Source organism: Microcaecilia unicolor, chromosome 6, assembly GCF_901765095.1.
Source record: "Microcaecilia unicolor chromosome 6, aMicUni1.1, whole genome shotgun sequence".
In the NCBI taxonomy this organism is placed as follows: Eukaryota; Metazoa; Chordata; class Amphibia; order Gymnophiona; family Siphonopidae; genus Microcaecilia; species Microcaecilia unicolor.
The window spans coordinates 109273656-109297234 of NC_044036.1; the positions used below are offsets into that span (position 1 = coordinate 109273656).

The window sequence follows — 23579 nt, forward strand, 5'->3', positions numbered from 1 at the left end:
AGGTCCCCTTGCCCTCCCCCAATAACATAACACTTGGTGCTCTCCTTTCTACTCTCCTGCTCCCATCATCCCCAGATCTTCTTCAACTCCACTCACCTATATGCGCTGCTCCAACTTTATGCATGCCCCTCACTCCTTCCCCACCTACTTCTAGCACAGTTGGTAATCAAAAATGAATCATTGCAGGAAGAAGCAGAAGGGCCTCGTGTGCAGGTAGCTAGGTGCAGTGGCGTTCCTGGGGTGGCTGACACCCGATGCGCCCCCCCCCGGGTGCAGAGCGACCCCAACACCCCCCTGCAAAAGGCCACCTCCCCCCGGTGAAAGGACACACCTCCCCCCGGCGAAAGGACACCCCCCGGGTGCATTTTTACCTGCTGGGGGGGTGCTCCGCGCCTGTCGGCTTCGCTCGTTCCATGCTCCCTCTGCCCTGGAACAGGTGCGCGGCACCCCCCCAGCGGCTTGCACCTGGGGCGGACCGCCCCCACCCCCCCCCCCTTTGGTACGCCACTGGCTAGGTGCTGAGTCACATGTTTGTCTGGATCAACATGCTGGTACAGCAGCAATATCTGGAGGAAAAGTTCATAGTCTGCTATTGAAACAGACATGGGAAGCAACTGCTTGCCCTGGGATTTGTAGTATGGAATATTGCTACTCTGAGATTCTTCATGGAATCTTGTCACTCTTTGGATTCCAGGATCTTGCTATTCTTTGGGATTCTACATGGAATGTTGCCACAATTTGGGTTTCTGCCAGGTACTTGTAACCTGGCTTGGTCTCTGTTTGGAAAAGAGGATACTGGGCTAGATAAACCATTGGTCTGACCCAGTATATAAGTACATAAGTACATAAGTAAGTACATAAGTAATGCCACACTGGGAAAAGACCAAGGGTCCATCGAGCCTAGCATCCTGTCCACGACAGCGGCCAATCCAGGCCAAGGGCACCTGGCAAGCTTCCCAAACGTACAAACATTCTATACATGTTATTCCTGGAATTGTGGATTTTTCCCAAGTCCATTTAGTAGTGGTGTATGGACTTGTCCTTTAGGAAACCGTCTAACCCCTTTTTAAACTCTGTCAAGCTAACCGCCTTCACCACGTTCTCCGGCTACGAATTCCAGCTTAATTATGCGATGGGTGAAGAAAATGTTTCTCCGATTTGTTTTAAATTTACTACACTGTAGTTTCAACGCATGCCCCCTAGTCCTAGTAATTTTGGAAAGCATGAATAGACGCGTCACATCCACCTGTTCCACTCCACTCATTATCTTATAGACCTCTATCATATCTCCCCTCAGCCGTCTTTCCTCATAGGGAAGTTGTCCCATCCCCTGAATCACCTTTGTTGCCCTTCTCTGTACCTTTTCCATTTCCACTATATCTTTTTTGAGGTGCGGCGACCAGGATTGAACACAATACTCGAGGTGCGGTCGCACCATGGAGCAATACAATGGCATAATAATATCCTCATTTTTGTTTTCCATCCCTTTCCTAATAATACCCAACATTCTATTTGCTTTCCTAGCCACAGCAGCACATTGAGCAGAAGATTTCAACGTATCATCAGTGATGACACCTAGATCCCTTTCTCGGTCCGTGACTCCTAACGCGAAACCTTGCATGACGTAATTATATTTTGTGTTCTTCTTTCCCACATGCATCACTTTGCACTTGCTCACATTAAACATCATCTGCCATCTAGATGCCCAGTCTCCCAGTCTCGTAAGGTCCTCTTGTAATTTTTCACAATTCTCCCGCAACTTTATGACTTTGAATAAGTTTGTGTCATCAGCAAATTTAATTACTTCACTAGTTACTCCCATCTCTAGGTCATTTATAAATATGTTAGAAAGCATCGGTCCCAGCACAGACCCCTTGGGAACCCCACTAACTACCCTTCTCCATTGAGAATACTGACCATTTAACCAGTGCTTTTTTTGTAGAAAAAAAGGTGCCGGTACTCATTATGGGCGGGGTCACCACATATGGCTCCACCCCTATGATAGCCACACCCCTTATGCCAGCATATAAACATACATCATTGAAAATATTATACTAGTATAGGAGAACAAAATAGTGTGATTTTTTTTCATTATAAATAATTTCTGTAAGCTGTTACAGCTCCAGTACACCCAGTGCAAAATAAGACAGCAGATATAAGTTCTCAAATTGGACATATTTCAAACACTAAAATGAAAATAAAATGATTTTTTTCTACCTTTGTTGTCTGGTGACTTTGTTTTTCTTTCCATATTGGTCCCAGTCTCTGATTCTGCTGCTCTCTATCTGTTCCCTTAACTCCGTTTCCAGGGCTTCCTTTCCATTTATTTCTTTACTTTCCACCTTTTTTCTTCATTTCTTGTCCTACATCCATAAGTAAAAGCTGTCCCCTGGATCCAGTTTCTGCCTATCTCCTTCATCCAAGTATGGCTACTCTCATACTTATGCTTATGCAGAAGTCAGTATGGCACTCAGGAGGCATATGCTCACAGACACTGTGGAAGTCTCACTTCTCACATCTGTTTTTTCTGATAATGGAACATTTGTGTGGAAGGTGGGGGTGGGGCCAGTTCAGAGCCTGTGAGCATATGCCTCACAGGTCCCGCCCCAACCTTTGCAGATATTGCTGATGTGCTGCCAGATCACACCAAGCCAGGGTTCAGCTATGTATAGTGGTGAGCAGTGAGCCACAGTTCTCAATCATAGCATCCTCATACACACCTTGAGGGAGTTTACACAACTGCAAGAAGCAAAGTTTCAAATACTTAGTCATGAATGAAGCCGCATATTCTCACCTCTAACACTACCTGAGGTACCTTATTGAACAAAAATGAGTAGAATGACTAAATCTTCCTATGTAGATTTTCAGCTAGCTAAAAATACATGGATTCATCCCATTTTGTCATTCACCCCACCTGTCTACTTCCAGTGCCTTCTTGAACCATCCTCATGTCAATCACTCCTGCATCCTTCTGCTTGACAACATTACTTTTTACATCTTTAGTCCCATTATCCTCCCCTATTATAACAGCTTGATCCCCCTCCATTTCTTTTCATTAATATATATACTCCATTTCCCTCTCATATTACAATGATCCCCATTCCTCCCTGATTCCTGCATAACCCAAACCCTTGGTTCCATTGCTCCTTCTATTAGTTATCCATTCCCCAGTTTCAGTGCTCCCTTCACCTTCAGTTCTTCATAGTTTATAGGGGGGGGGGGGGGTGCCAGAGACCTAGCAGTTGCCCTGGCTGTGTTAGATAAGGCTGGGGCCCAGGGAAAAAAATTGAGAGGGGGAACCTCAAAACCCGCTAGCAGGCTGTGCCTTCTTCAGCTTCAGTAAGGCCCTCTCTAGAATGGGTATCCAGGGCAGTTTTCCTGTTTGTGCTCCCCACAACACTGGTCCATCGACTCTGCAACTCTTTTACCTCTGGGCTTTACACTTCCCACTTGCCAGCCACAGGGATCCTCATTTTTCTACTCATCCATTCTCCTCGTATTCCTCCCACTTCTATGGTCCTTTCCCTCCTTTTTATCATACTGTCGCAGGGTCCTCTGCCTTCTCTCACAACCATTCTTCTGCTCTAGTCACTGTTGCTTCTACAGCTGGTGGGGAATCTTCCACTGTTTGCCACTGACGGTAAGTGGTGCCTTTTGTCTTCTACTGCTGCTAGGACAGATCAGGCCCTTTTGCTTTTATTGTCACTGAGAAAGGTCATATTCTTCTCCGATCATCATCATCCCTTTCTTGATCCTGTTCTTCCTTTTCTCCTGCTTCTGATACTGGATCCTTTTTCCTTGCTCCCACTTCTTTCAGTGTTTCCTGCTCTTCCACCAACTTAAATTTCAGCTGGGCTATGCCTCATGGTCTTTGTCACCCTCTGACATCTGCAACAATTAAAAGAACAGACAAATCTGAAGTTAGTACTCCCTTTTCTTTGCTACCACAGGCAGAAAAAGCATGTGTAGATCTTTGCTCCATTTAGGGACAATTCCCCCCTATAGTCAATGCTATTTAACCAGCCAGAATGGCCGGTTAAATAGTACTTAACTGGCTATCCGTGAATACCCAGTGGGAGATGGCCAGTTATCTCCTGCTGAATATTCCCAGTCAGTGCTTAGCAACTGATTGGTTATACCACACATTATAACCAGTTTGATCTCACCGCTGACTGCGGGAGTTAGCCGGGCTGCCTCCCATGGTCTGAATATTGGTCCTAATTTAATTCTGGCCCTGATCAGATGGGGGAAAATCATATACATTCAAGGACAATACCTCAAAACTGGTGGTGCTTAGTAACCTTACCATACTTCATTCTAGAAATCCACTTTATTAACTGGATAGCCCGACTATTTCATTGAGTACTAGATTAGAGGATACCACACAACTTGTGCACTCGGCACTTGCTCCACCTCACTTGCAAACACCACACCAAACGCATCTTGAAGAAGGTTGGATTTATTTTGGCCGCAGCCAGGAACGTTTTACATTACAATTCAGAACAACATTATAACATATTATAACATAATTATTGTCATAACCACATAACTAACATTTATCATCAATTAATAACTTGGGGGTACACAGCTTCGGGTCTTGCAAATGCTTAGTATGCCCCACAGGTTGCCGCCCAAGCAGCCTGTGGGTTCCCTGTGCCAATTACCAGCACCCGTAGACTCCTGGCACATCCCGCTTAAGGATGCCCAGCCATAATATCCAAAACGGCGTTCTGGACCCCGGCCGCCTAAGCCAGGAGACACGCTGTCCAGATTTTCCTGCTGCCACTATGCAGCCGTACTGTTGCTTATGCTTATCACTTTGCAAGAGGTCTTTCTGCCCCTGTTATCAGCATCTCAGTTAGTACTGTTACTGGTATGTTGCTGTGTACCCCCTGGTGTCATTGCGTCAACCTCTCCTCTTACCGCCACTGACCATGGCCACGACACCTCGTTCGCCGTGGTCCCCCATTGTTCGGAGAGAAAGGAAAAGTGAAAGGAAGGGAAGGAAAGGAGAATTTCCTTTCCATTCGGGACAGCAAGGAGAGAGCAGTGCTCTTACCTTTGATCCATCGGAGAGTACCGCTGTTGTCTTTTTGATCCCCCGTCGCCGCGTGGGTAGACAAGCAGGAATTGCTAGAACCGTTGTGGCGCAGCGAGGGGTGCTTGCAGAGGTCGAGGCAGGCAGGGCGCAGCGCACGCGTGCATTTGAAAACCCCGTGGTCGCTCCTCTAGGCGGGCAACGAGTACTGACATCGCGATTCGCGACGTGGTGAACGGTATGTTATAAAAATTATAAATATATAGATAAGGGCAATGGCCGTTGGAGGGTGCAGCTGCTGAGGGGATTGCTGCGGTGCACGGGGCGCAGCGGATCGCGAGGAGTAGGAGATATAAAAACAAAAGAAATATAACAAAGGAGGGGGTTTCCGCATCGGGGTGTGGCGTGTGTCTGGTGCATGGCGCTCCCAGGAAAGAGCCGGGCGAGCAGCGGTGGGAGCAGGGGATAGAGATTTTGCCAGCGCGCGATTGGCGGTGTGGTCTCGCGAGCGCGCGATCGGCGGTGTGGTCTCGCTCTCGCCGCCCGGGCTGGGCACCAGAGAGGGCTCCACATGTTCGGGGGGAGCAGAGGACAGAGGTGGTGAGCGAGTGCACGGCAGTTGCAGGGCGAGTAACAATTTCTAGAGCGTGGCTCAGGCTAAGGCTACCATTGGCTATAGCGGTGCGTCCCGAAGGTATGGGGTGAGCTGGGAGCAAGCAGGAGGATTCAAAAAAAAAAAAAAAGAGAGAGAAAAACGTGGTGGCAGCCTGCACCCTCCTCTCACCTCCCCCCTCCCTCCCCCACGTCGCAGGCCATCGGCCCGGTTGTGCTCAGCCTCCCTTTAGGAGGTGTGGCTGGGTTCTTTCATGTTCTTTCTCTGAATTCAGTGTTGCACAATTTATCCAAATCAACAGACTGTTGCCCAGAGCTTGAGAAAGTGTGCTAGCAGCAGTGGCTGTTTTTGCAGCACGCCAGGCCCCTTTTACCGCAGTGGGTGAAAATAACCAAAAATGAAATGGCCAAGCAGCATGGGTTAGTGGTAGAATAACACATCTTAATGGTAGCCCATGCCAATAACTACATCCTTTTTTCCTAAAATGTATCTTTCATGTTTCACATAACAAGTGCATAAAGGTCCGTTTCTCCATGTATTTTTGAAGTGGTTCTATGTCTGTAGATCCAGTTCTAAAATATTAGTGGAACTTGAGATATTCTGACCTTGAAGTCTCAGTTCCAATGTGAACATCCTTTCTAAAATGCGCTCTGTATCTAAATAGACCCTGCTTGTAAAGCATTGATTTTACAAATGTTTCAGAAGGTACTGAAATTATATAATTATACGTTTGTAGCAGCAAGAGTTTCAAATATACCTGCTGGACTTGTATTTCTAATTTAGTCTAGTGCATTGCCTTTGTAGAATTACATTGTAATCCTGTGAGTGTCTGAGTGGTGCATTCATTATAGTTTGTAGATCCAGCAAATTCATGGTATTTTTTTAATGTTTTACCTATGTTAATGATTCCATATTCTGCTTATTCTTTATTACAGCTGCTGACACTAAGCACAGAATTTCTCATTTTAACCTCAATCTCCTTATGAATAATCTTGAATTTTATACTGCCAGAATAGATAAAATGAAAGCAATATTGTGTTGGCTTCTACTGTTACCTAAAAATAATTATTGTATGTGATCTCTTTTCAGGGCTTTCAAGGCAAAACTGGTCCTCCGGGTCCAGGAGGGGTCGTAGGTCCACAGGTACCATCCTATTTATTCATTATTGCACACAGTAAAATAATAGTTTATAAATATATTCAATTGTGATTTTTTCTTGGACAAGTATAGCTGTAAGGATTGTTCACATAGACAGTCCTGACATTCCTGGCACTCCCATTCATGATTTCCCTTAGCATTCCTTAGTAAAAGGAGTCCTAATTTGGCCATTTTTCAGCACTATTTAACAGGCCAGGAATGGCTCCTGGCCAGTTAAATAACATTTAACCGGCTAAGTGCTAATATTCAGCATGAGATAGCAGCTTATCTCCACTGAATTTTAGTGCAGAGTGGTTAACCAGCTATATCGTGTGGTAGAACCAGCTAGCCAACAAATATTCAGCGCTTTGCCAGCTAAGTTTTAAGGCTAAATCAGACTGCCTAAATTCCTATCTTTGTCCGCTATAAAATTAGCCAGCAGCGCTGAATATTAACTTTGCTGGTTAAGTTTAAACCGTCAAAAAAAATACAAAAACAGATATTCAATTCCAGTCACCGGAAATGGTCCAGCACTGACTATCCAGAGCTAAGCACCGATCACGGCAGACTGGATTTAGTGTGTGCTAAGTGGTAAGAAGCCCATAGGAATATAATTGGCTGCATGGCATATAACACTCACTAATCATTAGTGCACCTTAGTAAAAGGTTAGGAATTAAGCTGATATCATATTATGACAGATATAAACACAGCAACTAGCTTTGTGGATTGAGCAGCAGCAGCTGGTTTACTTAAACAATTTATATGAATTATGCATCCCAAAGTTAAACAATTCCATATTGCCCCCAGCTGTCTTTATCATCCTCCATGAAATCAGCTAGGCCATCTCTTTCCGCAGCCACATTAGCCTGCCTTTGAATAAGTGAGGGTGAGTCATCATCCATCCTTCCAGAGAGTTGGTATGTACCCTCTTCTGGTATCACTAAATACCAATTTTCCCCATGCTGGATCCCGGGAATCACCTGACATGCCAACAGCCAAATAATTTTATCAACAATGAGAGTAATTTTAGAACAGGTTGCCTAGATAGGAAGCCCAAGTGGATTCCTATTCTGGGTCTGTTTTATAAAGACACATAGAGGTATGTCTGCTAAAGTGTGCTAGTAAGTGGGCTTAGTAGGTGCTAATGTGGGACTTTCCCACTCACTAAGCCCATTCTAGTGTGCTCAGGAAATGGGACAATTTTCAGCATTTCTTTTTCAGGTCATGTGTCAATGCTTGCATTAGTGAATGTAACCGGCAAAAAATTGACAAGGGAGCACTTACCACCTCCTATTTAGGAGATGCTAAGAGCTCCCACGTAATGGACAAGCAAAACAGTTAGTGTGCGCTAATCGGAATGCGCTAGCTGGATAGCGTGTTCATGCCCATTCTCCATCCCAATGCATTCCCTCCAGAAAATAAATACAAAAAATAAATAAATAATGTATACTTAGCACACGCAAACAAGTTACTACTATTACTACCATAAATCATTTCTATAGTGCTACCAGTCATACGCAGTGCTTTACAATTTAACAAGAAAAAACACAGTCCCTGCTCAAAAGAGCTTACAATCTAAGTCAGGACAGACAGAAAGGACAAATAAGGGATAAAGGTAGGATAGACAGATAGGACATAAGGGAAAGGGATTATTAAAGAGAGGAAGACAAGATAAGGTTACGAGCAGATGACAGGTTAGGAATTAAAAGCAGCATGAAACAGGTAGGCCTTTAGCCCGAATTTGAAGGCGGCCAGTGATGGAGCTTGACGTAATGGCTCAGAGAGTCTATTCCAGGCATAAGGTGCGGCAAGATAAAAGGAACGGAGTCTGGAGTTAGCGATGGAGGAGAAGGGTACAAGTTACTACAAAACACTAACATGCTTTGCGATAAGCATTTTCACACATGCTAGGAGTGCTTTAGATCATAACACCCTTTAGCTAACATGCACCATAGATGCTTGCATGTCTTTATAAAATAGAAGTGCAATCCTGAAGAAATTATCAGTAAAGTGAACTTGCATACATTTATACCTACTTGGGAAGAAATGTAAATGTACTAATGTACAGTAGACATACATTATATAAACAATCTGCTGGATCCTATATAGGTCACCCAATGTTGGGCATGCAATTTTGGGCATAGATCACAGATCTGTGCACAAACTAATTAGCTAATTAAGTGTTAACAAGTACTTAATTGACAGTAATTAGGAGTTATGTGTGGCTTTGCCCTACACCCTTTTCTATAACATGCACGCCTAAATTTTATAGCATGCAACTCCAAAGGGACCATGGTCGTGGGACAGGCATGGGTGAGTTAAGGGCATTCCAAGAAATTAGGCACAATGCTATAGAATATCTGCATTTGAGCATCTAACTGCCATCAGCTGTGCACGAGCATTTACATCAGCCTTTCTGAGGCGTAAATGTTCACACCCAAAGTTAGGCATGAAGGGCCACATTCTATATATGGTACTCAAAATTGCACTTGCAAATTTGAGTATGTGCCCAAGTTGTGGATGCAATTTAATTGGTCAATGAGCCAATTAATGCTAATAACTGGGCCCTAACAATCAATTATTAGCATTAATTAGCAAAAATGTGGATTTACATGTGCATCTTGCTATGCAGTATTCTGTAAAGATGCACGCTAAATCCTTTAGCGTGCAACTGAAAGGGGGGCGTGACCAAGGGAGGGGCATAAGCGAGTCAGGGGCATTCAGTAGAAATGCACATGGCATTATGGAATTTGGGGGATCCATGCCTAGGTTATGCGCTAGAATTTACGCCAGCTTTCAGTAAATGCTCACGCCTAAAAGTTGGGTGCAGATCCTGGAGGTACACACTATTCTATAAATGGCACCCAACTTGGAGCACTGTTTATAGAATACCGGTGAGTGTGAGTTTTGCTTAATGCTCAAATTTGGGCATCATTTATAGAAATTCCCCAGAAATGCACTAATCTAATATTCTGTAAAGATCGGGTTTTGCTGTCGCGTCCCGCGCTCCTACCTGCTCTTCCGCTGCGGGGGGGCAGGAGCCAGCATCCTCCGCGGCGCGGGATGGCTGCCCGGAGGCTCCAGCGTGAGGGTGGGCGCTGCCGCGGAGATGGCGGGTCGGGCCGAGACCGGCGGATGGCGATGGTGACCACCGGTCTCTTTGTCACCGGGTGTGGAGGCGAGGTTCACGCCGCCCAAGATGGCAGCGCTAGTATGCTAGGGTCGGTGTCTCCCTCCCTCCAGAGCCGGGGGACCTGGAGCTCCGCCTACAAAGCGCCAGATTGGAGGGCCGAGGCAGTGGCTCCGCCTGGGGGATCGGGCAGAGCCAATCCGAAGGGCTCTGCCGATTCCCGGGGCCGGATTGGTGGTTTTCTCCCTTGAGGGTGGGGCGGCTAATGGGGCTCGATATTTAAAGATGGAATCTAAGCAGATACTTTGCTTCAGGTTCTGTTCCCGAAGCCCGCTCCGTTGTTCCGGTTGTTACTTCCTGGTTCTGCCCAGAGACTTGCTTTGAACCTGACTACTGTTTGCTAGCCGCCTTTCCAGAGACTTGCTTTGAACCTGACTACTGTTTGCTAGCCGCCTGTCCAGAGACTTGCTTTGAACCTGACTACTGATTGCTAGCCGCCTGCCCAGAGATTTGCCTTGAACCTGACTACTGTTTGCTAGCCGCCTGTCCAGAGACTTGCTTTGAACCTGACTACTGATTGCTAGCCACCTGTCCAGAGACTTGCTTTGAACCTGACTACTGATTGCTAGCCACCGGCCCAGAGACTTGCTTTGAACCTGACTGCTGCTGGCTAGGGCCCACACCTCCCGACTCCAGCCAGGTCAGTCCGTCAACCCCGCAGTTCCAGCAGTCCTGCTGACCGCCTGCAGCTGGGGGCTCAACCCCTGGTGAACGGCGGTCGCCGCGGGTGAAGATTCGGGGTTGCTCGGCTGTCCTTTGAGGTCCTTTGGGGCCTTACGGGACCTAAGGGCTCACTGACATTGTGGACAAGACATTTGCAGAGCACCCTTTATGAATACTAGCTTAATGGGATCATCCCAACATTAATTGAATTTTCCCCCATGTGTGTGAATCGCGTCTCTGCCTACATTCTGCCCAAAATTTGACCCCACATATGCCAACACCTGTGTCACATAAAAGTACATATATTCTTGTCATTACGCATACTGTTCCACATTATCCCCTGGATTCTATGTATCACGCCGAGATTTCTGTGTGGAAATCAAAGTGTATTTCATAACAATGCAGATAACTTAATTAGTTAACAAGTTAATCAGTGCTGATAATTGGATGTTAACAAGCAATTATCAGCACTGATTGGCATTAATTTGAATTTACACACACTACCTGCTAAGCGTATTTTGCAAAGTGGTGTGCGTAAATTTTAATGCATGCTGCTGATAAGGGGGCATGGCTATAGGTGTAGAATGGGCAGGTCATGGGTGTTAAAACTACATACAGGGTTATAGAATACATCTGCTCTGCACCTATCTTAGGCATCAGTATTTACACCAAATTTTACTTGGAATAAATGGCTGCGCTTAGAGTTAGGTGCTGTCATGGCTGCTCAGTGTATTCTATATATCGCATGGAAATTTAGGCTTATTCGATAAAATATGCCTAAATTAAGGCATACTTTATAGAATGCACTTAGGCAAATTTCATTTTGGTGCCCAATTTTTAGGCACAATATATAGAATCTAGTCCAATCAGTGCAATTCTATAACTGGGTATGAGAAAATTGGCACATACACAACATGCTATTCTATAATAGAACACATAAGTGCCTTAACACTTAACTGCAAGAGAGATATAGACTTAGGCATAGCAGAAAAGAATGCAGGTGTATCCCCAGCGTACTTCTGTAACTTATAGACATATGAGAATAGACTGGAAGACCTGAATATGTATACCTAGAGGAAAGGAGGGACAGGGGAGGTATGATACAGATGATTAAATACTTGAAAGGTATTAATATAGAAACAAATATTTTCCAGAGAAGGGAAAATGGTAAAACTAGAGGACATGAATTGAGGTTGTGGGGTGGTAGACTAAGGAGTAATTTCAGAAAATTCTTTTTCACGGAGAGGGTGGTTGATGCCTGGAATGAGGTGGTGGAGAAAGAAACTGTGGTGGAATTTTAAAAGGCGTGAGATGAACACAGAGGATCTCTATTTAGAAAATGAATGGTATTTAGAAAAAACAAAACTTAAAGGGTTGCATATTGTAAGGGGTTACTGAGAGGACGGTCTCAGGGAAAGCGAGAGCAGCCCCGGGGAGGGAGTACAAGACATGCGCAGATCCCTTATAGACGGGGAATGCGCCCTCTGGTGGTCAAGAGACCAATTAGAAGAAAGGACGAGCCTAGGAACCATGATTCCCACAATGCACCTGACCCAACACAAGAGGGGGAGGAGCAGGATTGGGAGATGGTCTCTGATCAGGGTGATGAAGAGCAGCTGAGGGAACCCTGGGAGGAAGTAGAGGAGATGGAATCGGATAAAAAGGAGGAGAATGAAGAGGAGAGAATGGAGGTGGCAGCATGTGCACAGACTGCTGGTGTTAAGGTGAAGAGCTTCCTGGCTAAGGTATTGCCTCAACTGTCTGGAAAGGGGAGGACAGGATTGATATAGCTGGGAAGAAACCTGTGGCAGCAAGTGCTTAAGAAGGCTAAGGGTATGAGAAGTTAAATTATATTACAAAACTGAAATTGGACCAAATTACAAAGACACACATAAACTCTTCCAACTTGTGAACAAACTACTAGATACCACACCAGTCACAACCAACAATAAAGACACACCGGGAGCAGACAATCTCGCAAGATATTTCAACGAGAAAATCGTACAATTGCGACTTAAGATACCTGTCAGTACCATCGACTATGCAGAACTCCTCGACTGTTTAGACCCAGACCCTGGCGTATACCCAGCAGACAGAACATGGACCAACTTCGAGACATTATCAGAGGATGCCATTTCTCAAACGCTCAAAAGATTTGCTAAATCTAACTGTAAACTAGACATATGTCCAAACAACCTTATGACGTCTGCTCCTCAACAATTTATAACAGACATAATGAAACACTTAAATTACATGCTACAAAATGGACTCTTTCCGAAGGAGAAAGGAAACATAGTACTCACCCCCATACCCAAAGACACAAAGAAAAGTGCCAGTGAAATAACCAACTACAGGCCAGTAGCATCCATTCCCTTAATAATCAAACTTACGGAAGGAATGGTAACCAAACAATTTACAGATTACCTAAACAAATTCTCAATACTCCACAACTCCCAGTCAGGATTTAGGTCTAACCACAGTACTGAAACAGTACTAGTTGCACTCATGACTAAATTCAAACAAATGATTGCAACTGGAAAGAACATATTACTCCTACAATTTGACATGTCAAGCGCCTTTGAAATGGTTGATCATGGAATACTATTACACATCCTTGAGTACTTTGGAATTGGAGGTAATGTTCTCAACTGGTTCAAGGGATTCCTAACCACACAATCATACCAAGTGACATCTAACTCGACTACTTCAGCCTCATGGATACCTGAATGTGGAGTTCCACAGGGATCCCCCCTCTCGCCGACTCTATTCAACTTAATGATGATACCCTTGGCCAAACTATTATCAACCCTTAATCCTAATAGGGGATATATCAAACCAAAACCTCAACCCATATATATAAGCAGATGACGTAACGATCTACATCCCATTTAAACAAGATCTAAAGGAAATCACCATTGAAATCAACCAAAGTCTTCATATCATGCACTCATGGGCGGATGCATTTAAGCTAAAACTTAACGCAGAAAAAACCCAATGCCTAATACTCACTTCACAACATAACACAAACAAATCCACTACCATCAATACACCAAATCTGAACCTGCCAATTTCAAACATCCTAAAAATTCTTGGAGTTACCATCGATCGACACCTAACACTGGAAAGTCACGCGAAAAATACAACCAAGAAGATGTTCCATTCAATGTGGAAATTAAAAAGAGTAAGACCTTTCTTCCCAAGAACCGTTTTCCATAACCTTGTACAATCAATGGTGCTCAGCCATCTAGACTATCGCAATGCACTCTATGCCAGCTGCAAAGAGCAAATAATCAAGAAACTTCAGACAGCCCAGAACACTGCAGCAAGACTCATATTCGGTAAAACAAAATATGAAAGTGCTAAACCCCTATGAGAAAAGTTACACTGGCTCCCACTGAAAGAACGCATCACGTTCAAAATATGCACTCTAGTTCACAAAATCATTCACGGAGATGCACCAGCCTACATGTCAGACTCGATAGACCTACCACCCAGGAATGCTAAAAGATCATCCCACACATTCCTTAATCTGCACGTCCCCAACTGCAAAGGCCTAAAATACAAACTAATGCATGCGTCTAGCTTTACCTACCTGAGCACACAGCTATGGAATGCATTACCGTGCAACCTAAAAACGATCTACGAACTAACTAACTTCCGCAAACTATTGAAGACCCATCTCTTTAACAAGGCGTACCACAAAGAGTAGCAAATATGAACATATATAACTCCTCCATATATATTCAGAACTGTCTTACTATATCTGCTTGTTATACTATCATGTCTCTTATTATAATGTTACCCAAGATCCTTCTGTACCAGTAATTGTATATTTTCTAACTGTATTTCCACTTACCACGATGTATTGTAAGCCTCATTGAGCCTGCAAAGAGGTGGGAAAATGTGGGATACAAATGCAATAAATAAATAAATATTGTGTGTCTTGCAAGGAGCTGCTATGGAACTTGATACCTAGCAACTAACAGAGTAAAAGAGAGAGGGGTAAAGGTCATTGAACTATACTCAGGGAATTAACAGGAAATCTCTGTTTGGCATTGTGAACATGAACTTGTCAAAGACTGCAAATTGAGATTGTTGTGCTGTGTTGCTGAATTCACTACAATTGAACGGCTGTGAATAAAAGTGAATCCCTTTATTATAAGACTGTTGGAGTTTCTGTCTGTTTGTTGGGGGTCATTATTGAACGGCAAACTAAAAGAAGCAGTCCTGTGAGGAAGCGGTGGCAGAAGGGTGAGGAATTGAAATCAACTGGTGCTGCAAGGGAGAAAGATCAGCAGTGAAGCATGTCTGCTAAGCAGGGTCAACCTGGGCCAAAGAGCAGAAGGGTGACCTGCTGACAATATGTATTTGCATGTCAAGTGGTATTTAGATGGCAACTCTGACCATATCAACTAAGTCCAGTGCTGGTCTGGCTTGTACGGTCTGAGTCCTGCATATAGCTATTTGGTTGTAGGATAAACTAGAAAGAGCTTTGACAGAAACTCCAGTAATTTAAAACGTGAGGACAGTATCAGGCAGACTTTTACAGTCTGTGTCCCGCTAATGACAAGACAAATTCGGATAGGATAGAGTGGGCTTTGACAGCAACTCCAGTAGTTGGAACATAAGGGCAGAGCCAAGTGGATTTCTACGGTCTCTGTCCCAGAAACACCAAAGAAAGACCATGATCAAGTATATAATATCACGTAGTTGCTCGTTTAATCTTGAATTTGGAGGAGTTAATTCTCCCTCTAGTAATCCCCTGGGGAATCTATCCAGTTTTGTTTTTATTATTACCCTCTTTTCCAATAGTCCAGGGGATTACACAGAGGACTAGAACTTTGCCAAGGAAACAGGTGTTTGGTTGCTTAGAGGAAAGGGAAAGAAAATGCATCATCTGCTCACCCCGCTTTTATTCCTATTTGTTTATATACCTCTATCCCTTCTCCTACCCTGGTATCCAAATCCTTTATCCAACTCCAAAGAAGAAGAAGATGGCCAGGGGTAATGTTGAAGAGCTCTGTTGAAGAACCACAACAAAGATTTTAGTGAAGCGACCTGACACGCATAATAATGTTTATATTTTCTGTATTTTTTTACCATAATTTGGTGTAGTGTTCATTTTTGGTGTTCATCAAAACCTCTTTGCCTTGAATTTCTTGCTGACTGCTTAGGTGAAAAGAAAAACTAGGGATGAAGTGAAAAACAGGTTGCCAGGATGGCTTGCACCATGATACTTTTGGCTCCCCATCAATCTAGCCCAGAGCCTGTTTTTTTTCATGAAGAAATATAGGAAAGTACATGTTGGAACCTTTAAAATGGTTTAGGGTCTAAAAAATATATTCTGTAGTCTTGTAGACATTAAGGTTATATAGCATACTGTACCAATGCTTGCTTGGTGGAAGGAAATTTACCCATAATGTTACCTTGTGGGAATTAGAATACAACTTTTTATTGTGCCTTTATGTTTCATCACACCGAGCTTCCAAAGCTTCTTTGTAACCTCATGGTTGTTACCTGAAGTGCAAGGCTAACAAGGCTACCTTGGGCCACATGTTTTGGTTATCCCCCCCCCCCCCCACCCCCCCCCGTGATGGAATTCTGGATGAATGTGCTGGATTTTATTCATCTACAGTGGCGGCGTAGGGTATAAATATTACCTGTGTTGTTTGGTCAGTATCATATAAATTGCCCTACCCCGAGGGGACTGCAATCATTTTTGACGAGAGCTGTACTGATGGTGCAGAAAAGTATTTTACTGGTATGGATTATGGCAGATTCTCCTTCACTGGCATTATGGGGAATACAAATGATGCAATTGCTTACCATGGAATGCTATGATATTTTGGATGTGGATTCACCACGGGGAGAATTTGTTTTAGATTACTTTAGGGATGGTGGCGTGTAGTAGAATTTCAAACTTTCCTTGATTTGTTTATTAACACTTGATTGTGCGACTTAGCATTTCTTGGCAACTTACTGTTAAAGCATCACTATAGGAGCATTAGAGACAACAGAGAAGATGGGGGGATGGGGGTTGGTGGGATGTAGAGGGGTGGTAAGGGGATGGCGTTTACACTGTATTGTTGATCTCTGCTTTTTGTTGTACCTGTGTTCTTGGTTGTCCTTTTGGAATCAATAAAAATGATTTAAACATAGCATACTGTATCTAAACTACTCTTGACTGTCCTGTGGTTCTGCTAATAAGCAACATTATCAAATAAATGAATGTGTTATGTGTCAGTTTTCTGGTTTATGAACACTTTTTAGAGTGTGAATATTACATAGTTTTTCCATTATCTCCATGAACTCTGTTATCCCATCATGCACCTACTGTATTAAAGTGTCATTTCCCGTGGTGTGGAAATAATAACATAAGTGTGTCAAAAGTAGGATTGAATTTTTCAGATGTAATCTTCTTTTCTTTTTAAAACAGATTATATTCAACTTCTCTTTTGTGTATATGTCAAGATGTGTACACAAAGCATAAACAATGGGTCTCTACGTCAATTTTAGCCAGTGTCAGTAGATTAATGTTTAAGCTAGAGTGCTAGCTTCTATGAACTCCCTGATTATGTCAGTAAACCATCCAAACTGGCACCTTCGCATGCAAAGATGTATAGCCAAACTATAAAACTTTATACCTATACAACATTTACCAGTACTACTAATTCTTCAGCCTCCTCTGCAGGGACATAGTGGAGCAAGGACATGCTACTGTGCTCTCTGATCCTTGTTTCCTCCTGCTTTTTTCCCCTTCCATGGGTAGTCTGTTTAATGGGGACATGGAAAGGAATAAACACTCAGGGCAACTGCTCTTCTCTGCTTCTGCTATTTCCATGAGTAGTCATATTAAAACAAATGAAGCCATGACAGTATGTGATGTTATGCAAGTGTGCATAACAGTGATAATGGGGTGTGATTGTTAGGATTGCCAGTGCTGAGGGGGCCAAAGATTTTTCATGTGAAACTTCTACTCCTGCCCTTTTCACCGAACACCCTTTTCTTTTTGGGTCTGATATAGAAATTGCTTCAAATATGGCTTCACATGCTAAAATGCACAGAAATCCCTAATACAGGCCTCTCGCACTTACTAAGCAAAACATTGAGCAAGTTTTTACAAATTTCTCCTTCACAGTCATAAACCTGGGCATATAGTCCTTGATGTGCAAACGTTTATTTGGATTAAAAATGAATGAGCTGTTGTGATAAAGACATATGCAAAGCAGCTCATTAATTTTAAATGTTGTTAACATTCATACATAAAAATGTCATCACATAGAGGGGCATAATCGAACGGGGTGCCCAAGTTTCATGGGGCCATCCTTGCAGGATGGCTCCGTGAAGGGGCGGGGAAACCCGTATTATCGAAACAAGATGGGTGTTTCGATAATACAGTCGGGGACACCCAAATCTCAACATTTAGGTCGACCTTAGAGATGGTCGTCCTTAGAGATAGTCGTCCTCAGTTTTCAGCGATAATGGAAACCGAGGACGCCAATCTCAGAAACAACCAAATCCAAGCCATTTGGTCGTGGGAGGAGCCAGCATTTGTAGTGCACTGGTCCCCCTCACTTGCCAGGACACCAACCGGGCACCCTAGGGGGCACTGCAGTGGACTTCAGAAATTGCTCCCAGGTGTATAGCTCCCTTACCTTGTGTGCTGAGACCCCAAACCCCCACAAAAACCCACTCCCCAGAACTGTACAACACTACCATAGCCCTAAGGGGTAAAGGGGGCACCTACATGTGGGTACAGTGGGTTTGTTGTGGGTTTTGAAGGGCTTACATTTTCCACCACAAGTGTAACAGGTAGGGGGGGATAGGCCTGGGTCCGCCTGCCTGAAGTGCACTGCACCCACTAAAACTGCTCCAGGGACCTGCATACTGCTGTCATGGAGCTGGGTATGACATTTGAGGCTGGCATAAAGGCTGGCAAAAATATTTTTTTAAGTTTATTTTTTTAGTGTGGGAGGGGGTTGGTGACAACTGGGGGAGTAAGGGGAGCTCATCCCCAATTCCCTCCATTGGTCATCTGGTCAGTTTGGGCACCTTTTCATGGCTTGGTCTTAAGAAAAAAATGGACCAAGTAAAGTCGGCCAAGTGCTCATCAGGGACGCCCTTCTTTTTTCCATTATCGACTGAGGATGCCCATCTCTTAAGTATGCCCCGGTCCAGCCTTCGCTACGCTTCCGACACGCCCCCCGTGAACTTTGATCGTCCCCGCGACAAAAGCAGTTGAGGACACCCAAAATCGATTTTCAATTATGCCGATTTGGGCAACCCTGAGAGAAGGACGCCCATCTCCCAATTTTGTGTCGGAAGATGGGCACCCTTCTCTTTCGAAAATAAGCCCAATAGTTTCTTTGCAAAGAAGATAATTACTCCTGAAGAAGTGCTGTCTTTTTCTGGGCCTTTTCCAGTGGCAAAAATGTGTATAAAATTTGTTGCCCAGTTCACTTGCTTGGTTAGCAAAATTGTATACAAACAAGATCATTAACCTGTTGAAAATCTCAAAAAAAGTTATTATATTGGCCTCCATTATTTTAACCATCTCCCCTCCCCCCAACACTTTTATAGCATTTGATCTCTCCTCTTGACTCGCCATCCCTCACATTCACCCCACCCCACCCCTATTCATCTCCTACTCTGCATTCACCACCTCCTCATCATGTCACTCTCCCAGGATATACCCCCTCATCTTACTCTTATTCCATCACTCCCCTTTTGGCATTCATGTCCTCTTTTTTTTCCACAAATCACTCATAGCTCACCTGAGTTGTGTTAGGGGATAGCTACGTCCTCCTCCTCCTCCTCCTCTTCCTCCTCTTCTTCCACCTCTCCATTGGTAGGGTAGAGTCTAGAGTTCCATTCCAGAAGCAGAGAAGAGCAGCTGCTGCAAGTGTTTATTCCTTTCCTTGTCCCCATTAAGTAGACTACTTATGGAAGGGGAGAAACACAGGAGGAGCCAAGGATCAGAGAGCATAGCAGCATGTTTGTGATTCACTGTGTCCCTGCAGAAGAGGTTGGAGAATTAGAAACACTGGGAAAGTGTTTCACGCTGCATTTCATCCCAGTCCCTGAAGTCCTGTTGCCTGTTAGCTATAAGTTCTTTAAACAGTTGGTTAGCCTTGAGAGGAAGATATTCAAACCCGATTTTTATATTGCCAATTTTTACTTATTTCAGCATCTGCTCAGTTTAACATTGTATGTCAGTTGGAAATCCTAATCGCTGTATAGGGGGTTAGGATGTGGCGATTTCACAGAGGGAATAACAATCGACCTTTACTGCCCTTCTATCAAACATGGTTGCTAAGAAACAAATCTCCCGATGGAAATTCTCAGTGTCACAATTTCACAAGAAAAGTGAAGGAAATGGTGAGAAGGTGAACCAAAACAGAGAAGAAACAGAAGCGGAATTGAGAGATGAATTTGGAAAGATGATAAGAGATAGATTGGGGGTAAATAGAGTAAGAAAAGTGGGGGGGGGGGGGGGTACTGAAGTTTGAAGCTGAGAGCATGAAATGAGGGAAAGGAGTTGAAGAGGGATGGATGAGATGCAGAGATGGCAGATCTGATAGGTTGAATATGTGAATATCAGAAGATACATTTATTTCTGGAGCAAAATAAAATAATCTGCCATTTTTCAAGCTATTGCACTGGGATAAATATATATTTACATTTATATTCAGGGTCCTACTGGTGAAACTGGTCCAATTGGTGAAAGAGGTCACCCTGGTCCTCCTGGCCCCCCTGGTGAACAAGGCCTCCCAGGTGCAGCAGGCAAAGAAGGGGCAAAGGTATGTTCTTTTGGTAAACAAATTACATGCAATGTATACGAACACATTATTAGTTAACACAGTATAGCATCTGCATGGCAAGTGCATGCAACAATACAACTGCTGGACTGATATTTATACACTAGTAGCAAGGACTCAATATTAAAAAAAAAAAAGGCTGAGCCCTTAAATTTCTGCTTCTAAGTTAGGCTACTAAATTTATGACCTATTTTAGCTAAACCTAAGAGCCTTCATTCAGCTGAAAATTCATCTTAATTAGGAGCTGAAGTTATGCTTATGAACTTAACTTAGGCTTGTCATTTATTTGTCTAGATTTATGAGCTTACCCTCAAATTCTATGTAGTGCAACTAGAGTTGCGCTCCCAAATCTGGGAATTTTCTGATTTGCGAGTGTAACTTGATTGATAACAAACCAATCAGCACAGATAATTGAATGCTAAGAAGCAATTATAGCACTAATTGGCAATAATTAGAATTTATGTGCACTACTTGCTAAGCATATTCTATAACGTAGTCTGCGTAAAGTTTACCATGTGGTTCATAGAAGGAGGCATGGCTGTGGGAGGAGCATGGGCAGGTCATGGGCATTCCAAAAATTTGCATGCAGTGTTTATAGAATAACCTGCTCCACACCTAAAATTAGGCATGGGAATTTATACCAGGTTTTCATTGGTGTAAAATGGCTATGCCTAAATTATAGTCACGTGGATGGATTTAGGCATATTCTGTAAACAGCGCGGTTTACAGAACATGCCTAATCACCTTATAATTGAAAGAGAAAAATGCCTAGATTTCGACCCAAATCGGGAGATGGACGTTTATCTCACAAAAACGAATAAATCGGTATAATGGAAAGCCGATTTTGGACGTTTTCAACTGCACTCCATCGCGGAAGTGTACAAAGTTGACGGGGGCGTGGCGAAGGTGGAACTGGGGCGTGGTTATCGGCCGAGGAGAGATGGGTGCCTTTCGCCGATAATGGAAAAAAAGTATGCGTTTGTAGCTAGAATTTAGGGCACTTTTCCTGGACCCTGTTTTTTCACGAATAAGGCCCCAAAAAGTGTCCTAAATGACCAGATTACCCCCAGAGGGAATCGGGGATGACCTCCCCTGACTCCCCCAGTGGTCACTAACCCCCTCCCACCACAAAAAATGATGTTTCACAACTTTTTATTTTCACCCTCAAATGTCATACCCACCTCCCTGGCAGCAGTATGCAGGTCCCTGGAGCAGTTGTTAGGGGGTGCAGTGGAGTTTAGGCAGGTGGACCCAGGCCCATCCCCCCCCCACCTGTTACAATTGTGCTGCTTAATGCTTAGTCGTCCAACCCCCTCAAACCCACTGTACCCACATGTAGGTGCCCCCCTTCACCCCTTAGGGCTATAGTAATGGTGTAGACTTGTGGGCAGTGGGTTTTGAGGGGGATTTGGGGGGCTCAACACACAAGGGAAGGGTGATATGCACCTGGGAGCTCTTTTACCTTTTTTTTTTTTTTTTGTAAAAGTGCCCCCTAGGGTGCCCGGTTGGTGTCCTGGCATGTGAGGGGGACCAGTGCACTATGACTCCTGGCCCCTCCCACGAACAAATGCCTTGGATTTATTCGTTTTTGAGCTGGGCGCTTTCATTTTCCATTATCACTGAAAAACAAAAACGCCCAGCTCACAAATTGTCGAATAAAACATGGACGTCTATTTTTTTCGAAAATACGGTTCGGTCCGCCCCTTCACGGACCCGTTCTCGGAGATAAACGTCCATGGAGATAGACGTTTTCGTTCAATTATGCCCCTCTGTGTGTTTTCCTTCTGTGCCCTTTTTTCAGGCAACATATATAGAATCTGGTCCTTCGTGCTGAAAATCAGTTCTAAGCTCCTAACTTTATCCCCACCCTAAATCCACCTCTATTGTCACACACTTTTTATGCTCCTAAATTTAGGAGTTTGATGGCTGATATCTAAAATGATGTAACTGGCCAGAAATGGCCGTTGACCAGTTAAATTGCTTGTTCAGGGCTATCCACTAATTTTCAGTGGCACTTAAGTGGTTATAGCCACTGAAGATTTGCAGTTAGTGAATAAGGGAAAACCGGCTATTCTGGAAGTGTTCCCGGAGTCAGTCAGCATTTGGCCAGTTAAGTGCCAATATTCAGCACTTAACCAGCCAGGGTAACCGCATAAATGGGACTGTATAAAACACAGTCCTATCTTAAGCGGCAACCCATGGTCACTTCATTTCTGAATTTCGACATATGCGGCTATCAGGCTTATTTTCGAAAGTGATCGCCGGCCATCTTCCAACATAAATCGGGAGATGGCCGGCGATCTCGGAAAAGCGGCAAAATTGGTATAATCGAAAGCTGCTTTTTTGACAGCATTGCCGCTTTCCTGTCGCCTCGCCGGCGAAAGTTCAAAGGGGCGTGTCGCCAGCAAAACGAAGGAGGGACATGGGTGGGCATGGGTGTGGCTACCAGATGGCCGGCTTTCGCGGATAATGGAAAAAAAACGGTGTTAAGCAGTATTTCGCCAGGTTTACTTGGTCCTTTTATTTTCATGACCAAGCCTCAAGAAGGTGCCCCAACTGACCAGATGACCACTGGAGGGAATGGGGGATGACCTCTCCATACTCCCCCAGTGGTCACCAACCCCCTCCCACACGAAAAAAATAAAAATAAAGCACTTTTTTTCCCAGCCTCTATGCCAGCCTCAAATGTCATACCCAGGTCCCTGACAGCAGTATGCAAGTCCCTGGAGCAGTTTTTAATGGGTGCAGTGCACTTCAGGCAGGCAGACCCAGGTCCACCCCCCCCCCCAACCTGTTACACTTGTGGTGCTAAGTGTTGAGCCCTCCAAACCCCCCCAAAACCCACTGTACCCACATGTAAGTGCCCCCCTTCACCCATAAGGGCTATGGTAATGGAGTAGAGGTGTGGGGAGTGGGTTTGGGGAGGATTTGGGGGGGGGGCTCAGTACCCACGGTAAGGGAGCTATGCACCTGGAAACTTTGTTTGTATTTTTTAAACATTTTTAGTAGTGCCCCCTAGGGTGCCCTGGCATGTAAGGGGGACCAGTGCACTAAAAATGCTGACTCCTCCCATGACCAAATGCCTTGAATTTCGCCAGGTTTGAGATGGTCAGCATTTT

General features: G+C 44.2%; 1 protein-coding gene across 2 annotated transcripts in view; it reads left to right on the forward strand.

Moving 5' to 3' along the window:
* Positions 1 to 23579, forward strand: part of COL11A1 (collagen type XI alpha 1 chain) — a 700769-nt gene that overhangs the window by 461336 nt on the left and 215854 nt on the right. For both annotated transcript variants that reach the window (XM_030205574.1, XM_030205575.1), the window contains 2 exons: positions 6741 to 6794; positions 20335 to 20442. In XM_030205574.1, coding sequence (XP_030061434.1) covers positions 6741 to 6794; positions 20335 to 20442 — 162 coding nt within the window. The remainder of the gene's footprint in view (positions 1 to 6740; positions 6795 to 20334; positions 20443 to 23579) is intronic.